The following is a 19,203-nucleotide window of genomic DNA, read 5'->3' on the forward strand; positions in this document are numbered from 1 at the left end:
CTGCTGAAAAGTTTTCCTTGGATGTAGTTGTCTCTGGCTGCATGAATCATGGGAAATGGTTACAACATACTTTACTGGACTGTTTTGTTTGCATTGAGTGATCCTATATCCTTCATTTGTCTCAGAACATTAGATCACAGCTTTGTATGCTGCTTTGAAGTTTCTTAATGTATTCCTACTGGGGGGGGGGGACCTTAATGCCACCATACTAGCCACTGCAATTGGCATATTGAACTGCCTAAAATATCCCTTATTGCACAAACTGCTTTCATTGCTCAAAGTATTGAGGTTCCCCTGTAGTTGTCTTCATAGATTAAATGTTTTATAGCATCATAGAATTGTGCTTTGTGGCATGAGTGATTTACTTAACCCTCCTGTTATGTTGCGGGTCAAATTGACCCTTTTTAAAGTTTGAAAATCTGGGAAAAATACTTTATTTTTTCAGTATGAAACTTCTTCTACTGGCCTAATCAACATTCTAAATGAAAACGGTTCATTTCATGTATTTGCAAACCCCCCCTGTATGTTTATATCACTGGGAACATTTTTGCTGTACCTAAAAAATGAACAGAACAGGAGGGTTAACCTGTTTAAAGGGAGTTCTCGTGTGTACATGTGAACCAACACTAAATTCAGCATTTTTAGATTCATGCCAGCTGAACAAATGGTTGATTATTTGGGTGGGTTTCAACCAAAATGAATGCTGCTTAAAATGCTGTTGGAGCAGAAGTCTGTCTTCTCTGAAACATTAAATTGTCCATTTAAAAATCTGATTAGTTTGAATTGAAAAATGTAATCCAAAAAAGCCTTTGCTGGCCTCTGGAGCATTGTTCACTTGTGGACATCATTCCTTAAGGTGCTTTATCAGCCCTTCTATTTGAAGTTTGAAGCAGTCTGTCCAATCAGAATCACACTTAAAGCAATAGGGAATGTCCTCTTGGGAGGTTGCATTTACACATGGGAATGATCACCTGAAGGTTTAAACCCAAGCCCCACTACAATGAATTGTATGAGATTGTGTGATGACTGTGATTTTAGGGCTTGCATTTCTCTAGCATTCCTTCCATAATGAAAGTAGGAACCTGATGGCACTGAAAACGGACAGTTTTTACTGAATTCCATTGTTTACATTTATCAGGTTCGGGAAAACTGGTCTACTTATAGTTTTGTTTCATGCTGGATGATGTCAGTCATTAATTTATAGCAGTTAAAGTTGAAACTGTTCTGACCAATAGCCAGGTCAACATTTTCACTGGTGACAATCTATCCCATCGTAAAACTTAAGTCATGGCTTATTGGTTAATGGTTTTAATCGATTATGAAGATTGACATTTCAGGCTCCAATTATTAATGATGACAGATATGAGACAGTTTAGGTAGAAAATGACAATGTTGAATTGTTCAGACCCAATTTGCATAGCGATTGCTCAGCTAAGTGAAATCAATGAAAATAGAGAAGATATTTAGGAGTGCGCAGAGATGCCACCGCTTTGACCTGCTGTATTTGTTCAACTGAAATATATACATATTCAGAGAGAAACTAAAAGTGACAAGTGTTAATTATGTATCAGGGGCCCTGGCTTGTCTGATAATTGGGAGTGAGTATTGTTGGTGTGTGTGATTCGAATGCAATTTCCAGTGGCAACTATCACAGAACAGAGTGCTTATCACAAATCAGGACTAGAAAGAAAAGAGAGAAAGGATGTGATATTTGGACAAAGGGTTTTGGGGAGAGAAAAAAAAAACATTTTAGGGTCAAAAGTATTTGATAGTACCTGTAGTTCACTACGTCAAAATGACAAAAAATACTACATCACTACAACCACTACACAATTTGAATGTAGTAGCACTACCAGCAAACTTCTGAAAAATGTACTTGAACAACTAGTTTAACTTAAAGCAGTTAAAGCCTTCCCTAACACTACTTGCGTTTCATACGGCAGATTTAAGTAATCCATCTAAATTCTGAAGCAGGGCAACATGAACTGTTGACCCGCAAAAGTAAATATTCACATTTGTTCGGTTAGGCCCACAATTATTTTTTTTCACAATACCATCACAGGCCATGAGAGTTCATCAAAGCAAGCTTCAAGCTCATTTCAAATGCTCTTGTATATATACATATATTTAAAAACTGACTAAATTATCTACAAGGCGGAAAGTAGCTCCCCTGATCCATGGAGTAACGCGTACTACAATTAAGTCTGTATTGTAATTTCCTTTCAAAACGTAAACATGTACTGGTTCTCGAGTAAAGAACTGTCCATTTAGGACACTGTATATCTAAACAATTAACAAACATATGCACCCTGAAAACCGTCAGGGTGTTAAAAAAAGTAATCACTTCAATATTACATTTGACGGACATGCTATTTTTTATTTTTTTTGTTTAACCTTTATTTTACCAGGAGGGTCCCATTGAGACAGAATCTCTTTTACAAGGGAGACCTGGCCAAGAGGGCAGCTCAGTTAAAAGATATTACAAGGAGAACAGCACATTAAAATAAAATACAATACAGTACAAAGCAGACAACTGTGGGGTCATACAAAGATACATACACAAACAGAATGACAGAGATACATACATATAACCAGGATGCCATGAGAGATTAAGTACTAAAACAAGTGCATTTAACAGTTAAGATTTCTGAGATCTTTTTTGTTTTTAATTGGCAGCCAAGGAAATGAGTGTACCAAGCTTGAGCTTAACCTGCAGCTCATTCCAGGACCAGGGGCCGTGATAAAAAAGACTCCTCTTGCCGGCTTCTGTCCGCACATTAGGTACCTTAAAATGCAGTCCAATATTAGATCTTAAATTATGTGTACTTTGTGTGGGTAAAAACTTTGAACTTATATATATATAGGTAACTTTCCAAGAATGGGCTTATAGGTGAATATATGCCAGTGTTGCATCCTACATATACCAAGGGATGTCCAATTTACCAAGTTATATAAGGTAAAATGATGTGTCTTAAAGCCTGCATTTGTAATATATCTGAGGGCAGCATGATAAAGAGCAGGGGTGGGCAATTCCAGTCCTGGAGGGCCGGTGTGTTTGCAGGTTTTTGTTTCCACCAATTACTCATGATGAGCTAATTGGCTGTACACACCAACACTGGTTCACTCGTAAATTAGATCACAGTAAAACATCTCATATACAGACACAAGAGCAGTCTTTGGCTGTCCTTCATGCACTTTTCAAGAAATGCAGGTGAAATGCCAGATGGCGTAAATGTTAGGGGTAATTAAGTAATTAATGCCAGAAGTTGGCATAAAAACCAGAAACAGATACGGCCCTCATTGCCCACCCCTGATAAAGAGGGTCGAGTTTGGACAAAGTTGATGGACAAGCAAAGTGGTAAATGATATCACCGTAATCTAGCTGAGGCAGGAATAAACCTGCAACCAGCCGTTTACATGAAGACAGAAAAACATGACTTTAACCTGTATAAAAAGCCCAATGTGAACTAAGTTTCCTAGCAAGAGTTTCAATGTGCTTTTTAAAGTTAAAGCTTTTGTCCAACCAAGTAGCCTACCAAGATATTTATAAGTATCAACAAACTACACATTCAAGGGTGTTAATAGAGAGAGCTGGAACCTTGACGGTACGAGTCAAATATAATTGCCTTAGTCTTATATGCATTAAAAAAGCAGCTTCAGGTCAATAAGGGCATGCTGCATTGAAGCGAATTGCACAATCCACATGCACAGTCAAGATAACAAGGAAGGAATACGCTTGTGAAGACCAGAGTCTCTTCTATGGCGGGTGTCACATTACTCCTCCTCCCTCAGGAAAAGGAGACAGTTGACTGGCTGTTGAAAAGATCAACTGCCTGTAAATCAGGCTACGATTGGCTCAGAGTACCTTCAGTAAAAATGCAATGCGCAAGCTCTCACAAAAGGTTATTCGTCCTGCTGTCGTTGTAAACAAAGAAAAGAACATGTACACACTGAAACCTGACTGGAAATGAAAATCAGTCCTAGCGGTCAGAAACACGTTCAGCATCGTTCATGTCAAGGAAGTTGTTTGTTGCATTAACGTTAAATGCTTTCCAATGGAAGTGAACGGTTATCACGACGAGGATGAAACAGTCACTGAGACGGAAGGGGAAGAAACGAGGGCGCTGAAGCAATCGCGGACTACGAGGAAGGAAACGGCAGCCAGTTTCAGATCAGGGGCGGTCATGGAGAATGTGGCAGCCGGAACAAGTGCAGAGAGCGAGCGCCGAGCATCCAGCACTATTGCCAGGCAAAGGATTGACTCGCTGAAAAAGAACAGGCCGCGTAGGTTTTCATTTTTGTTTTGTGAACTACCAAACTCGTTAATGATGCATCATGGATAGAGGAAAATATTTTCGATAAGACATTGCTAGCTAGCTATATAGCTAACTATCTTGCGCGCTTTCAGTTTCTATGCCACGGTTTGTAAATGCAGCCCACATTTCCAGTCATCTACATAGCTACGTTCGATCTAGCTACGTGCTAGCAGGACTGCGAAAAATCCATAAGAAACGAACGAGTATGCCAGGTGACCTGTCACGTAAAATGTACGCTTACTCAATATTGCATTAAAATGACTCGTATGGTGAGCTCGTTACGCTATATGGGACTCATTTGTTATATCCAAGTTATACGCCAGCGTTGCTATAATTTTGTCATGATGTGTGACACTTGATTAGTTACTAAGTACATCCTATATTTTCGCATTTATTTAAAAGTACACCCAACGTGTGTGGTGATGATTGGTTGTAGTTGTATTTGCACCGGTCTAAAACAAATAACATGTTCAGACAGAATAATGAATTTGGTTGTGCATTAGCTTATGCAGTAGTTGTGCATTAGCTTATGCAGTAGTATGTAGGCTCTCGGACAAATAACTGTGTGGGCGCAGTTGTTTTTCTACATAACCGACGTTAAATCCCATTCGGTCATTAATTCATTTAAATTGCCTCAGTGTAGCCAATTTTCAATTTATTTGCGGGCATAGATGCAGGATGCATACAGAAAAATGTTAAATGTTACGTTACAATTCCCTCCAAAAAAAAAAAAAAATCATAAGCATTCATTATGTATGTCTAAAACGTGTTTTGGAGGTTTATCTGGCGATTTACCGCTTTGAAGAATTGCAAAACGTTCCACCGTCATATACTTGCGCAGCAACAATATTACTGCTTGTTACTGTGCACATTATTTGCTAACCAACTGAAGCTCCCATATTGTACAGTACTGCGTAATCTCGTAGAGACTCCGTTATATAGGAAGCAGAAGCTCTGATTTGTGTCGCGCGCAACTTGCGTTGTGTCACAGTCTGTGAAAAAAGTGAATTTTGTAACAAGGAAATAACATGGCAAAAATGTTGTGATGGGTTATTGTCGAAGTCCTACATCAGCACACATTTACTGGATGCCGTTACAGACTTGACAAACTAAAAAGCAATGTAGAAGTAATGCGGGCTGAGCCTCTAATCTTTAATTGTAAAGTCAGTGTACTGTTCTTGCTGACGCAAATGCATTGATATACATGGTTGGAAATCCCACTCCTAATGCAATTTGAGCTAGTCAAGAGTTTTGGAGAAGCAGTTAGTGCACTGAGTGGACTAACTCGGTTATGGAAAGACCTTGGGTTGCACAAATTGTTTTTAAGAGTGTTATATCTTGCCCCGGATCTATAGATGTTTTCTTTTGCCACCTTACCCCTTCTGCAGCCTTCCCCTGGTTTGGGATGGACATCGGCGGGACCCTGGTGAAGCTGGTATACTTTGAGCCCAAGGACATCACGGCAGAGGAGGAGCAGGAGGAGGTGGAGAACCTGAAGAGCATCCGTAGGTACCTGACCTCCAACGTGGCTTACGGCTCCACGGGCATCCGGGACGTGCACCTGGAGCTGAAGGACCTGACGCTGTGCGGACGCACCGGCAACCTGCACTTCATCCGCTTCCCCACGCACGACCTGCCCGCCTTTCTGCAGATGGGTCGCAACAAGCACTTCTCCAGCCTGCACACCACTCTCTGCGCCACTGGCGGAGGAGCCTACAAGTTCGAGCCAGACTTCCGTATGGTAGGTTATATTGAATTGCAGTGCTTAAACGTTACTCGGTGAAATCTCAGCATTGGCCCTGAGGTTGCTTCTATGTTACTGTGATCATCACAGCACCTTGTCGCTCCCAGGGTTTGCATTTTGTGCGCAGTGAAAGTGACCGGGTGTACTTTCCTCTCCCCAGATGGCTGACCTTCAGCTGCTGAAGCTGGACGAGCTGGACTGTCTGATCCGGGGGGTCCTCTACATCGATTCGGTCGTTTCCAGCGGACCCTCCGAGTGCTACTACTTTGAGAACCCGGCAGACCCCGAACGCTGTGTCCAGAGGCCTTACACGCTGGAGAACCCCTACCCTCTCCTGCTGGTCAACATCGGCTCCGGCGTTAGCATCCTGGCCGTTTACTCCAAAGACAACTACAAGCGTGTTACTGGGACCAGGTGAGGTCAGCTGGGGAGGGGGCTTTACTCTCTGGTCTCGCCTGTCTGAAAACACACCCATTTAAGGGGGACCTACACTTGGGGGGGTGGGGGGGGTGGAGCTGAACTAAACACAATGGAGCAATGCACCATGGGAATGCTGGCTCTCTGGCTCTCCACTTTTGAAGGTGCGATTTTCCATTGGTGTGATTTTAACAATTACTGTGCTGATTTGAAGCCAAGGCATTTGTCTGAATGCAAATCTATTAATGCAAATGAACATTCAGGAAATCACAAAGGATCAGCCAAAAAATAGATAATTTAAGGAGCTAGATATTTTATTTTTGGTTTATTTCCGAGAGTGAATTGTTACAAATAAAAAAAAAAATGCAATGGAATTGATTTGCCTCCATTTTGACTTTGGAAAAGGAAAACAAGATAGAAAAAATTATCAGTACAGAATACAGATAGAAAATGCCATTTTGAGATTTAGATTAGCTACAGACCTCAGTCTTTTTTTCCCCTGCCCTTACCAGTCAGGATGATTCTTTTGACCCTTCTCTTTGTAGATAGATGGGAACCACCCACAGGTGCACACAAGGGGGTAGTGTTTAGCACCATCTCTCTTTCAGTTTGGGCCTGAGGTTTGTGTCTGCTCATCCTCGGAAGAGACCAGTATCTAAAAGGAGGGGTTGTATGGGGCATTGAACCCTGTCCATTTTCCTTGGACAAGGAGGAGTGCTGCTTAGGGGAGGAGGAGAATTAGCTTCAGCTCCACCTGGTGGATGGAGTTTAACGGCACATTATTATTATTTTTTTAGCCTTGGAGGCGGGACTTTCCTGGGCCTGTGCTGCCTGCTTACCGGCTGCTCCACTTTTGAGGAGGCGTTGGAGATGGCGTCCAAGGGCGAGAGCACCCGAGTGGACAAGCTGGTGCGGGACATCTATGGTGGCGACTATGAAAGGTTCGGCCTTCCAGGCTGGGCTGTAGCCTCAAGGTACAGCAGTGGGTTTGCTGAGGGTCGTTGGTAGGCCATACAGTAGAGTGTAACTAACTGCTCAAAATTGTTTGGAGAAAACAATTTTGGTGTCAGGGAGTGAGAATAGTAATCAATGATAGAGAAAGAAAACGGGTACTATGTGCCAGATGTCTTATTCAGACTTTAATTTGCATGATACAACATGTCAATAGTCTTTGTTTTGCCTTGTCATAGTTTTGGGAACATGATGTGCAAGGAGAAACGGGAGTCCATTTCTAAAGAGGACCTGGCCAGGGCGACGCTGGTCACCATCACCAATAACATTGGCTCAATCACCAGGATGTGTGCACTGAACGAGGTCAGCGTCCGTCTTGCCGTGCTGTTTTACGCGTTGCGGACTAACGTGACGAGAACCGGCAGGTCTGTCCCTGTAAGCGAATCCAGCCCCGTGTTGAGTCGTGCTTCTCTGTGCTTTTAGCCTCTTTACGGTGCTGCCTTGTTGACTTCGTATCAAGCAGCATTGTACAGGGCTATGACAGCACAGAGATCTGTGCCAGCTGTCCTTGGTTATGAAGCTACTGGTCCCACGTAGGACAGTGACCTCGCCCGAATGACTGTGGAGCAAGCTTACCTGGAATTTCTTGAAAAAGGAAAATGTATGTTCCAAAATGTACATCTCTTGCAGGGTTGCGGTCAATTCTGAATTTAATTGAGAAGCCGTCCGCAATAATAATATTGTGTGAGACAGATGCTCAGAAACTTACTTCAAAATAGTTTGTCAACATTGGCTTGGTTTATGAGTAACTGACTATAGCCAGCTGGCTAGAAAACAAATAATCGCAAAATAATCTTTGTTATGGATGTATGATGGATCATACTGTAGGTAGTAAAATTATATTTTGTGATTACAATTGAATTATTTCAGGATATGGGTATATTTCAGTTTATATAGATAAGGAGATGTATAAGTCAGGATTTAGACATAATCAAAATGGTTACCTTCTGATTACAAATGAATTATAAACCTTTCAGATAAACCATGTCTGGTTAACACATCCTGGTGTTAGACATTGATTTTATTGAAGTTGGGGTTCTCAGTCACACTGTGGTCATTTTTAGGGGTCCCTGAAACTAAAAGGTTCGGGAACCTCTTGCTTAATCACAACAGTGAATTTCTGCAATTTATGGAACACTTCATAAAAATACACCACTGAAATTGCATTGTAAAAATAAAAAAAACGGGGCCAGCACTCCCAAATGCTATAATTAATTTAAATTATGCTGCAGTATTCTACAGACGTGTGCCGCCTTCAGTGTATAACAAATAATTCATACTGCCAGTGAGTATGACACTTTGTCTGTCAAAAGGAAATGAGCTAATTGTCCACAGTTTCAGGCTCTCTTAAATCAGATTGACCATTAAAGCTGCAGTAACTTACTTTAAAAAAAAAAAAAAAAAGAATATTTAAAGAAAGATATGGGGGAATGGTCAGGCTTAATTATGTAAGAGAAATCCAACTCCATACACTGTATTTATGACCTCACATTCTGCATTTTAAAATCAGGGATTTGGCCTGAGTTCTTGTTCTTGTCAAAACAAAGTGGTTCAAAACGTGAATCGATCAAAGATGTTGGCCGGTTCACATTCAGTGTGAACCAGTCAAACAGTGGGATTGAACTTGCACATTCACATATTTGTACACATAGCTAGATCTAACCGTTGAGAGAGTTTTACCAATGGCAAACCTGGCAGTACCTTTAAAGCTGTCCCATAAAAGTGATTTTGAGCAAAAATGTTTTTTAGAACTGTAAAAACTGTACAAAACTGCAATCGCCAACGAACTCCCATTTGACACTGGTGAAATTGTATCAGTGAAGGCAGTTAACATTTGAATCAGGCAGTTACTTTGAGGAAACCCCTTTATTATGGTAAGGCATTGAGCAGAAAGTAGAATTGCTTGTTTTTACCCATAAAAGTTACAGTTTTTTCTTTCCTTTGAAGAATATAGACCGGGTGGTGTTCGTGGGTAACTTCTTAAGGGTCAATACCCTTTCAATGAAACTTCTGGCCTACGCTATGGACTACTGGTCAAAAGGTCAACTGAAGGCACTTTTCCTGCAGCATGAGGTAAGATGTTTAAGCTTAACTTGGAGGCTGCAAAACTATTGATGTTTGTACAGCTCATCTCCTGCCTTTGTGTTCATGGGTTCAGCTGGGCATCACTTTTCCTGATTTTGAACTTTCAGGTCTAAATGTTAACAGAGAAATTAAAAAAACCCTACCTTTTTTTTTTTTTTAAACCTTGTGCGAGTACTTTTTCTTCTCCAATTGATAGAGTGAATTCCTTGCTGTTTTGACAGGGCTATTTTGGAGCCGTGGGGGCGTTGCTGGAGTTGTTGCACCCGTCCTAATCATTGGCCAACAGACATGCCAGTCGTGGCCTCTGGAGGTGATGTCACGTCTGCACACTGGTGAATGTGATGCGGCACTAAGAATTCTCAGCCTCTCTTCTCCTGCCTATTCGCTTTGTTAAACTTGCTTTACCTTGCGCTGTGGAGGAAGTGGCATCCTACGCACTGTAAATGTGGCAAATTCCCAGGCAGTCTTTTCCAGCGATGCATACCAGCATACTGCTATGTGAAATATTCTAGGGAATGGCACAGGAATTGTAACTTTTGTGATTTTGTTTTCTATAATAGGAGCTGTGTGACTGACTCCTGACTATGTCTCCTCAGCCCTACTACCTGCAGAGACAGCCAGTGGAAAGCATAACAGTCTGTAGCTTAGCACTCCATTTCTAGAGCAGTTGTCACCGTATTGTAGGTATCCCCGTCTGTTGCCTTCTAGCTTTACATTAGCATCTGCCACGTGAACCTGCCTCTGTTGCCACAATCTGTCTATTTGACCGCATGATGCAGAATGTATAACGTGCGCTGCGTAATCCTGCCCTGCAATGTATTGCGCCATTTTACATTTAGTACAATGTCAGACATACTACATTTAGTATATAATAGGTTTATCCGTTCTGCAAACAACTATCACTTATCTAAGTGGCTACCCTTGGTACCAGTTAGAAATTAGAATATAGGTCACATGACTTCCGTGCCAGTACAACAGCTGATGAGCCCCAGCATTCACATGAGTTCTGTGTCAGGGCAGTTCTGTCTTAGCCATTGGCTAGGCAGTAGCTGCAAAATGCAAAAACAGTGCTAACATACACTGGACTAGTATAATGTGAGACTTGGCCTCTGAACTCAGTAGACACTTGGCTGACTAAGTTCTGTTAGCTGCCTGCTTTGTTTGAGAGGATGCAAGGCACGTGGATGGATGTTCTTGTAATGAATGTGGGGTTTGGAGCCCGAGGTTGTTCTTTTATTTATTATCTGACCATTGACTTTGATATTGGGTAATGTTTTGCTCATGTTACAATTTAACTTACTGTAACACTACACAGCTTTTATTTTATTTGTAAACATTTTTACCACAAGCACCCGACCCGCCATATTGCCACATTCATTGCGCTATTTTTAAGTACATCAGCATCTTTCCTTATTTTCTGTTCGTACGTCAGTTTTACCAGCCATGGAGTTAATCTGGAAATGGTTAATAATTTGGAGGGCAATTGTTGGTTATTATCATTTGCGATTTATTTTGTATTAATTTCTTCATTTATTTTCATTTGGCTGAAATCAGAGTAAAATAGTCATTTTGAGATTGATGTTGATTCCATTCTTGTTTGCTTGCACCTGTTTGCTTGTTTGAAACCGAAAGAATCAGGATTTGTTTTGTTTTTCCACTGAAGTAGCTGCATTAAAGGGACCATAAAGAAATGCTCACATTACAAATGGTGTGTCCATGTGTGGCCTTTATGGAAAAGCAGTATAATTGAATTTTCTGTTTTAAACATTGTGTCACAATGGTAGTTTCATGTTTTAAATTACAAGTAAAAGCACATTTTAATTTCTTTATCTAAAATGATTAGGCACGATGTGAGAGTGGTAAATGTGTCTATACACAATCTACCCCTGTTAAGTTTTTAATTACATGTTGTAGACATTTCAACCTTGAGTGGAATTATTCAAAGAGTGCCAGGGATTTAGATTGAGAGAGACTGGCCTTCAATCTAGATCAGCACTCTTCTGTTCTAAACAAACCTGGTCTGCGTTTCAGCACTGCTTGCCTCTGAATGGGCAGTGCATTTCAGCTGTGTTAGTACAATAGTGTGTTATTGTGTCTGTGTAATAGTCCTGAGGATGTGCCAAAATGCAGCTGGTGCTTCTCGGCTGTCCATTTCGGGATGTCGGAGAACCCGAACACAGCCCACAGTAAAAAGTCTCCATAACAGTTCCAAAATATTTCTGTATTAATATGTCTGTATTTCTGAAAAATGCATGTCACAGTGATCAGATATGAGGATATTTGCTAGTGATATATGCATTGTCAGAGCGCAACTATTTTTCATCATTGGACAGTTGTATGTTTTTTTTTTTTTGTTTGTTTTTTTTTTTGAACATCCCTCCCAGAGCCCTCCCCTCCCTCCTCCCCTTTCTTCTCGAATAACATTTTGTTCAATTCTACCATTTCCTGCTTTTTGAGATTTGAAAGATTATTTCATGGAAAAAAATCTCAGTCAAACTGTTGGAAGGTGAAAATTGTTTGCTGTGGTTTCCCTGTAACACAAGAGCAATGCAAGCCAAAGAAACGTTACTGATTGAATTTCAGTGTTTATCATGGATGATCGAAGTAAGTTTCTGTTTCTCTTGTGAAAAGCAGCAAATTGCAAATTTGTTGTATTCATTTGATTCAATAGTTTATAACTGTTTCCAGGCTAAATTTATCTTAAGTATATGTATTTTGCAGTTTAAATGTTTGGTTGACGTTGACAGGGGAAAAAGTTTGTCCTGTAATGTGATTGTTAAATGCCCCTCTGATAGAGTACTGTATTATTGGAAAAAGTAAGTGCCTAAAAAGAAGACAATCTTACATGTAAAATTGTGTTTTAGACCAATCAACCCCCTTTTAGTCTTAGGCCATCTTTCTGTGTGTATTTATTTCCAACTGTTACCGTCTCCTTTACTTTTTGCAATAAATTATTTGAATCCATATTGACGTTGCTTCTTTTTTTGTGCGACACACTATACTACTGCAGTACGTAAAAAGTAACCAGCCAAACGTAATGAGACTTTAATGCAGCAGCAACCCAGCCCTGCCTCCAGCGTGCCCAGTATCAAGCCTCCAGGGGGAGACTATGTGCAATGCTCTAGCGGGTCTTGTCGTTGTCCATCACAGAAAGCAGTAAATTAAGTAAAATGCACGTTAGTAACTCCAAATGAACACGTGCAGTGTATGAACACACGATTACAGGATTTAAATTCTATCCACTTGAAGAAACGAGATTGGTTAAAACATTGCAAGCTGGTAATGTCACTTTTGTGGAGCAAGTTTGTGATCTCAGAAACAGTTTTAATATTCTTGGTATGACAGCTTCTACTATAAATTGATTATAATTCATGGTAAAGGAATAATCAATGTAATGTGGGAAATAGCTTCCTTATACACTTGTACGTCGCTCTGGATAAGAGCGTCTGCCAAATGCCTGTAATGTAATGTAATATGCATGGTGTGTGTATTAGCGGATCTCTGGTTTGTAGAATTAAAAATTAAAATCTCTTTTTGAATACCTGAGCGAGAATTTCTCTTACGCAAGTGGAATTATCGGCTATGAAAGAGGTAGTGTTTCTCTGCAAAGCCTGCCCCTTATAAGCAATTCGGAAGCCCCTGGAGTCAACCCACAGGAGACACCAAAAATCGCAAAACCAGCTCCCTCCTCTTAGGCAGGGCTGTAGCCTACAGCTGGCAATCGACAAGACAAAAGAGAGAGTCAGTATTGGCCATCGGACGCCCGTCTCCACTCTATCAAGTGGAGAAATTCACTCTGGCGATGCGGAGTTATTTTAATTACTTTGTTTTCACTTTTAAATGACTGCGACTGGACATATGTCTGTAGATAACAACACAAGAAAGATATAGTTCCAAAACATTAAGGGAAAAAGACTAACTGGAGACAAAAAAATCTGGTAAGTGGGAAACATTTCATTGTTTTTATATCTGTTGGGAAAGTAACGTTACATCAATCCTCCAATAATCGAATAATTATGACCGAATTTCCAATAAAAATAAGTTTTGGCACATTGTTTAGTTATAAGGAGCTAATGAAATAGGCTACCGGACAAACAAAAGTAACGGTTCAGTAGTCGCCCTACTGCAGTTCTGTCGTTTTCCATCATTTGGTTTCGATTTTAATATGTCATTTAAACCTCATTGGATTAATATATTGTTTGATGCAAAGTATTTATCTTGGGGAACAGCGGATTTCAGTCCGCACCTTCATATATATCTGTCATTCACAAGTCGCGTCCACATTGTGGTTTCTCATCATGTTAATCGCGCTTGCTTAATTTGTTTTTCATATTAACTCTAAAAGGCAATTTGGATGAATCATAGTAAACACGGCCAGTACATCCTGGGTTTTCATGCAATTTTCACTAAAGTGCCCTGCAGTGTCGCATGCTTTATTTGCAGAAAAAAATCATCTGTTTTATTCCACCAGGACGCGATTATATGCCTACATTTGCTACACTGAAGGCTATTCAGAGTTCGGTGAATGGCTTAAGCTACACAGTCGTCGTTTAATGCAACAGACATAAATTGAGCACATTGCCAAGCCTGGTCTTTAATTAGGAACTACTGAAATTGGGATTCATTGAAAACAGTTGACATCATGCTAAGGACAATTTTCCATTTCACTTTAAATAGCCTTCAGGGCATGTATAAGGTAATGATGGTGGAGAAAAACGTCCAGTCTGTCTCAGGCATCATACTTTGTTTTGAAAATATAATCTATATTAAAAAATCTGTGTACTTTCCACAAGAAGATGAATGTGAGTGTCGGGAAACCAGAACCATCCTCCCTGCCCCCACTGACCGAAGGAATGTTTCTCTTAGCAAACTGTACATTCCAGCATCGATTCTAGATGTCTGCTTGCCTTTCCAACTGGTGCTTAGCTTTGTTGATTATCTCTTGAACTGGGCCAAAGACACCACATCAGTCCGTTTAGCCTTCTTATGAAAGCTCTTTCAGTGATTATTTTTGTTAATTTTCTACAGAGAAACATTTTCAGTGGTTGACACCCCTTGTGTTTTGAATTGCTTTTACATGATTTTAGTCCACCACTGCTTTTTTCATATAATGTCCAGAACATAAGCCCATTTGTTTTTAGGAGGTCTGAAGCTAATTTGACTAGCAGTGTAAGTGATAGGCTACCTTTAGTTTGGATTGAAGAGGGGAATACCATCGCATGTATAGCTCAGATAGTACCGAGAAGCAAACATGCTGTTCTTCAGTTCAACTCAAAAGTCTTCATAACGTATATTAGTTATTCTTAGAGCACATTTTAGTGTCTACATTTTTTGTGCCCCCAACAGCAGAGTTCTGCAACCCTGGTCCTGGAGAGCTGCTGGTTTTTGTTTTTACTCAGCATGTAATTGACCAATAAAAGCAGTTTATCACACTGTTAACACAGCTCACCTAGTGTCTTCACTCTAGTGTTTTTTTGCGCCTCTACATCATGAAACCTATGCACTTGTTGTACGTCGCTCTGAATAAGAGCGTCTGCTAAATGCCTATAATGTAATGTAATGTCTTGGGTTGCAGACTACTGGCTACTGCGTCTTCTCCAGAAAACCTATGGTCATTCCATATTCATTTGGAACCACTGGTTAATGAACCATAAGATATAATTTAATCATATGAATGTAGGCAATGATATCTTTTGATCTGTTTGTAGACTTGGGATTAAAGGGGTGGAGAGCCCGATAATTTGTCATAAACATTTATGATAAGCACAGACAAGCACAGGTTCAAAGGTAAACCAGACTTGGTTCATACCCATGGAATGCTACTGAAAACTGTTTGGCATTCTAGAAAACCTTAGTAGTTTTGGAGAGAGTTTGCTTGTTTATACCAAGATGCATCCGTAGCATGTCATGCTACCTCACTCTGGAATGTTTTCACATCAAACAGTCTCTGGATCCAGACAAACAAAACAACATCAGCTCAGTTGCTTCCTCCTATTAGTGACCTCTCTGTCCCTCCCCGCTAGTTTCCCAAACCGAAACACAAGCTCCTGCCAGTGCCTCTCTGGTATAGGCATATCATGGTAATGCTGCAGAGATGAGGCAAACATGCCATGTGTCATCTGGATTAGTTTTTGATGGGAAAGCCAGTCTCTGACCGAGGGCTACATCCATGCTGGCCCTGGGTGCTGTAAGAGCACCATCACTGAATCCCTGCTGATAAAGCACATTGTTCATTGGTTGATTTAATCTTTTGATACATCCTGAGTGTATTAATATAGAGGCTTATACCAAGATGGTACAATGACATGAGTACTTTGGGCAGAACTGTAGGCTGATTGAAGTCCTTTTGTTATGCAGTATATGGTTACATTTTTAAAATCATTTCAATGGCTCTCGCTGTTATGTATTCTTACCTCCCTGAGATGACTGCCAGGATACATCCAGCCAGATGTGTTTTATTCAGCTGTATTGTGAGATTTCATTTCCTGCATTTATCATATCCTCTGGCTGGGAGACGATGTACTAAGATTGTATTTTATATGTAGCCTGGAACATTGACTGTGTATCATTCTTGTCAGTGAAGGCGCATTTTATTCCTGCTCCTCCGAGGCGTTGTTCTTTCTCATCTTGCTCGCCCACTAACGTTCCCTCGGCAAGCTGATGTTCCCTTGAGTGTGTCTGAGATTTTGGCAATCTGAGACAGGATGGAAATGAAACCTGAATTCTGGCAGAGACCCCCCCCCCCCCCCCCCCCATTACCCTGAGGTGAATGGGCTCTTTGCAAATACTTTTCCACTCACCAACAAAGTTCAGTGTTCGCCATTTATAAAGGCGGAGGTCACGTATTCAGTCCAGGAATATTGCTTTATTTTAACCTTGGAAAAGGCAGTTGACCAGACGATTGACCATTTGACAGAACAGAGTTTTTTTAAGTATTGCCTTAGGTTCCGGTTGGAATCAGTTCCAGAATTCCTGTGGCCCCCTGGAACCTCTGGTTTTCTGTGCATGGTTGATGGTTTGGGTTAGGCATAAATTCAGACTGCAGTGTAGATATTTGCAGTGACACAGACAAAATGCATTTAGTTTAAATGCATGGATGTAGCCATTACTGGATATTACCACTGTTTAAGGACAGGCCCATGGATCTTAACCAAATCATAACCAATTAACAGCTAAGTATAATTTATGTCTTTAGCCAGTCTGGATGGTACAGTAGTTATGTGCTGGGTTGCTATCAAGGCTTCACATCAGTGTGAACATGTTTGTGTAGTTATCCTTTGTAGCTATTCCTGGAATTCCTGGAATGTTTGCACAGTAGCCCCCGACTAAGATTCTGACTTTCATCACTATAGACATGTGCCGGGCAGAAGCCCCAAATCTCAGAAATGCAGACAGAGATGATATCACAAATATGCTTTGAGTGCATGCTGTGATAGGTCTTCTGCCAGGGGAGGCTTCACCTAAATGTGCAAGCAGTGCTGACCATATCTAAATCTAAAAATGATGTTTGGATTCCATCACAGTAGTAAATCGGTGTTCAGTGAAAAAACACACACAGTACAACAATAACATTCAATTAGACAGATGCCTTAACACAACAATGGTTGTACTCATTTTGTACACTGAGTATGTTCTGTTGTGTTTTTGTAAACACTGCCATTACTAAAATGAAATCTGCGATTCTCAAGCACAAAAAAATAGAGGAAGCCACAAAAATATACTGGCTATGTCTTTTTATTGAGTGTTCAGTGTGACAGCCTAAGTTAAAATATTATATCATTTGTAATAGTCAGTGGGGGAGGGTAAATGTTTTATTTCTGTACCTGATCAATAGTAGAATTTCAGACAGTACAAGAGCAGAGTCTTTGTTGACTCAACCATGAAGTAATTGATTGATTAATAACCATGGCTATTGTTATTGAGACTGCTAGGTGCTCCCACATTTTCCCACAAGTAAAGGAATAGCCTTCAGCATGCCACAGGGCTATCCATGTCCTGAACTCTGCACATTCTCTGTCCCCTCAGCAACAAGACAAAAGATGTGGAGCTCCGCGTGGTGTCAGGGGTGGGATGTGGCAGTGGTTCTGCTGCTTGGCGTGTGGCTGCCCTCTAGCTTGGGCCAGACGACACCGTCCCCCCAGCATCAGAGCAACAAGCTGCAGTTCCGGCTGGTGGGCTACCCCCGCAAGCACAACGAGGGCCGCGTGGAGGTCTTCTACAAGGGCGAGTGGGGCACCATCTGCGACGACGACTTCTCCTTGGCCAACGCCCACGTGCTGTGCCGCCACCTCGGCTTCATCGCCGCCACTGGCTGGACTCACAGCGCACAGTACGGCAAAGGGACAGGTGAGCGCCGAGAGTGGGGGAGGGACGGCTGGAAGGTGTGTGAGTCAGGGGAGTGTAGCAAGAAAATGAAGGACTAACAAAAATATAATTCCCACTGGAGAAACACAGGGAATGCTGGGAAATGTAGTGAAGGTTATGGATGGCCAGAAAACCTGTTAATGAGTAAAGGTGCTCTGACATTTGCAAAAACAGTGCCCAATCCTGGCCCCATGGGGATATCATCCTACACTTGGTTTTCCTACATAACTGGTTAATTGGATCGTTGGGTTGAACAGAAGTTCCCTAAAAGCTGAAAGATTGCGGCTCTTCGGGTAAAAGGCTGGTGGATGTTTCTCATGCTGGATCATCTCTGATCATTGTACGGCATTCCTCTGTGACCCAGGAAAGATCTGGCTGGACAACATGCAGTGCACCGGGACTGAGAAGAGTGTTGAGCTGTGCAAGTCCCATGGCTGGGGCAACAGCGACTGCACCCATGACGAGGATGCCGGTGTGATCTGTCAGGACGAGAGGCTGCCAGGCTTTGTGGAATCCAACGTCATCGAGGTAGGAGCAACACAGTGTATTTCAAAAATATGCTATGATATGTTATAAATATATAGTGCTAACCACAGTGGCTGTGTAGTAGGATATTGGTTGTACTTGAAGAGTCTCCCAGTGTCCCAGATCTGGAACAACAGACTGGGATGAACTGAGATTGAATAGCCTTAATCAACACCAGTAACCACAAGTAATCACCAATTAGCCCATTATGCAATCACATAAATCACGGATATATTTTTCTCTAAGAAAAAAACTGGTGGATAAAAAACTTCTGGTGGATTGGTTTCCAGTGTATTACGTAGTTTCCTTGCTGCTCTCATGTGCAGATCCACCTGCTGTTGCTTGAGGCAGGAACATGTGCTCCAAATTACCTCCCCTTTAAGATCTCCATGGCACTCTGTCTATCTCGGTTAGGACTGATTTACACAGCGAGACCGTCCCATGGCTGGTTGGCTGGTTGTATGAGCAGTAAGGTATCTGTGTTTTCCTCTAAAGATGGGTTGCTGGAAAGAAAGTGTTATAAATGCATAGGAAGAGAGTGACACTCATTGACTCTCCATCAGTAATGGAAGAATTAAAATCTGGTGCCAAATTCCTTTTTTTTCTGGCTTAGAGTGCATACTAATGACAATGGAGTTAATGGTCCAGGATTGGGTGAAAACGGGAGCCATGGAAATTATTATTATTTTATTTTGTTAATGTTTTGTTCATATTTTATTTTATTTTATTTTATTTGAACCC

The 19,203-nt window shown here is 41.2% G+C and overlaps 2 protein-coding genes across 8 annotated transcripts in view; both read left to right on the plus strand.

The window, feature by feature from the left end:
* Nucleotides 1-3,865: 3,865 nt before the first annotated feature.
* Nucleotides 3,866-12,537, plus strand: pank2 (pantothenate kinase 2). 3 transcript variants are annotated; one of them, XR_004765367.1, is made up of 8 exons: nt 3,866-4,284; nt 5,705-6,057; nt 6,221-6,474; nt 7,275-7,451; nt 7,668-7,791; nt 9,436-9,561; nt 9,795-9,905; nt 10,134-12,537. XR_004765367.1 is itself a non-coding variant. In XM_035418882.1 (8 exons), exons 1-7 carry the CDS (start codon nt 4,056-4,058, stop codon nt 9,843-9,845), a joined length of 1,314 nt encoding a protein of 437 aa, XP_035274773.1. In that variant the 5' UTR covers nt 3,866-4,055; the 3' UTR covers nt 9,846-9,883; nt 10,134-12,537. The 3 variants fall into 3 exon arrangements, 2 of the variants coding, with proteins under 2 accessions (XP_035274773.1, XP_035274772.1); XM_035418882.1 differs by having other exon boundaries at nt 9,795-9,883; XM_035418881.1 differs by having other exon boundaries at nt 9,795-12,537.
* A 706-nt stretch (nt 12,538-13,243) lies between these two features.
* The window catches only part of loxl3b (lysyl oxidase-like 3b), a 29,677-nt gene continuing 23,717 nt past the window's right edge, over nt 13,244-19,203 (plus strand). For 2 of the 5 annotated variants that reach the window (XM_035418367.1, XM_035418368.1), the window contains exons 1-3: nt 13,246-13,511; nt 17,599-17,919; nt 18,302-18,465. In XM_035418367.1, coding sequence (XP_035274258.1) covers nt 17,613-17,919; nt 18,302-18,465 — 471 coding nt within the window. In that variant the 5' untranslated portion in view covers nt 13,246-13,511; nt 17,599-17,612. Of the gene's footprint in view, nt 13,512-17,598; nt 17,920-18,301; nt 18,466-19,203 lie in introns of all 5 variants that reach the window. The other 3 variants (XM_035418371.1, XM_035418366.1, XM_035418369.1) reach the window with 3 other exon arrangements.

Source organism: Anguilla anguilla, chromosome 5, assembly GCF_013347855.1.
Source record: "Anguilla anguilla isolate fAngAng1 chromosome 5, fAngAng1.pri, whole genome shotgun sequence".
In the NCBI taxonomy this organism is placed as follows: domain Eukaryota; kingdom Metazoa; phylum Chordata; class Actinopteri; order Anguilliformes; family Anguillidae; genus Anguilla; species Anguilla anguilla.

Coding starts and splice junctions, on each gene's coding strand:
- pank2 (XM_035418881.1), top strand. CDS start 4,056: ATGGAAGTGAACGGTTATCACGACGAGGATGAAACAGTCACTGAGACG. Junction 7,452..7,667: donor GGCTGGGCTGTAGCCTCAAG/GTACAGCAGTGG, acceptor GCCTTGTCATAG/TTTTGGGAACATGATGTGCA. Junction 7,792..9,435: donor GGATGTGTGCACTGAACGAG/GTCAGCGTCCGT, acceptor TTTCCTTTGAAG/AATATAGACCGGGTGGTGTT.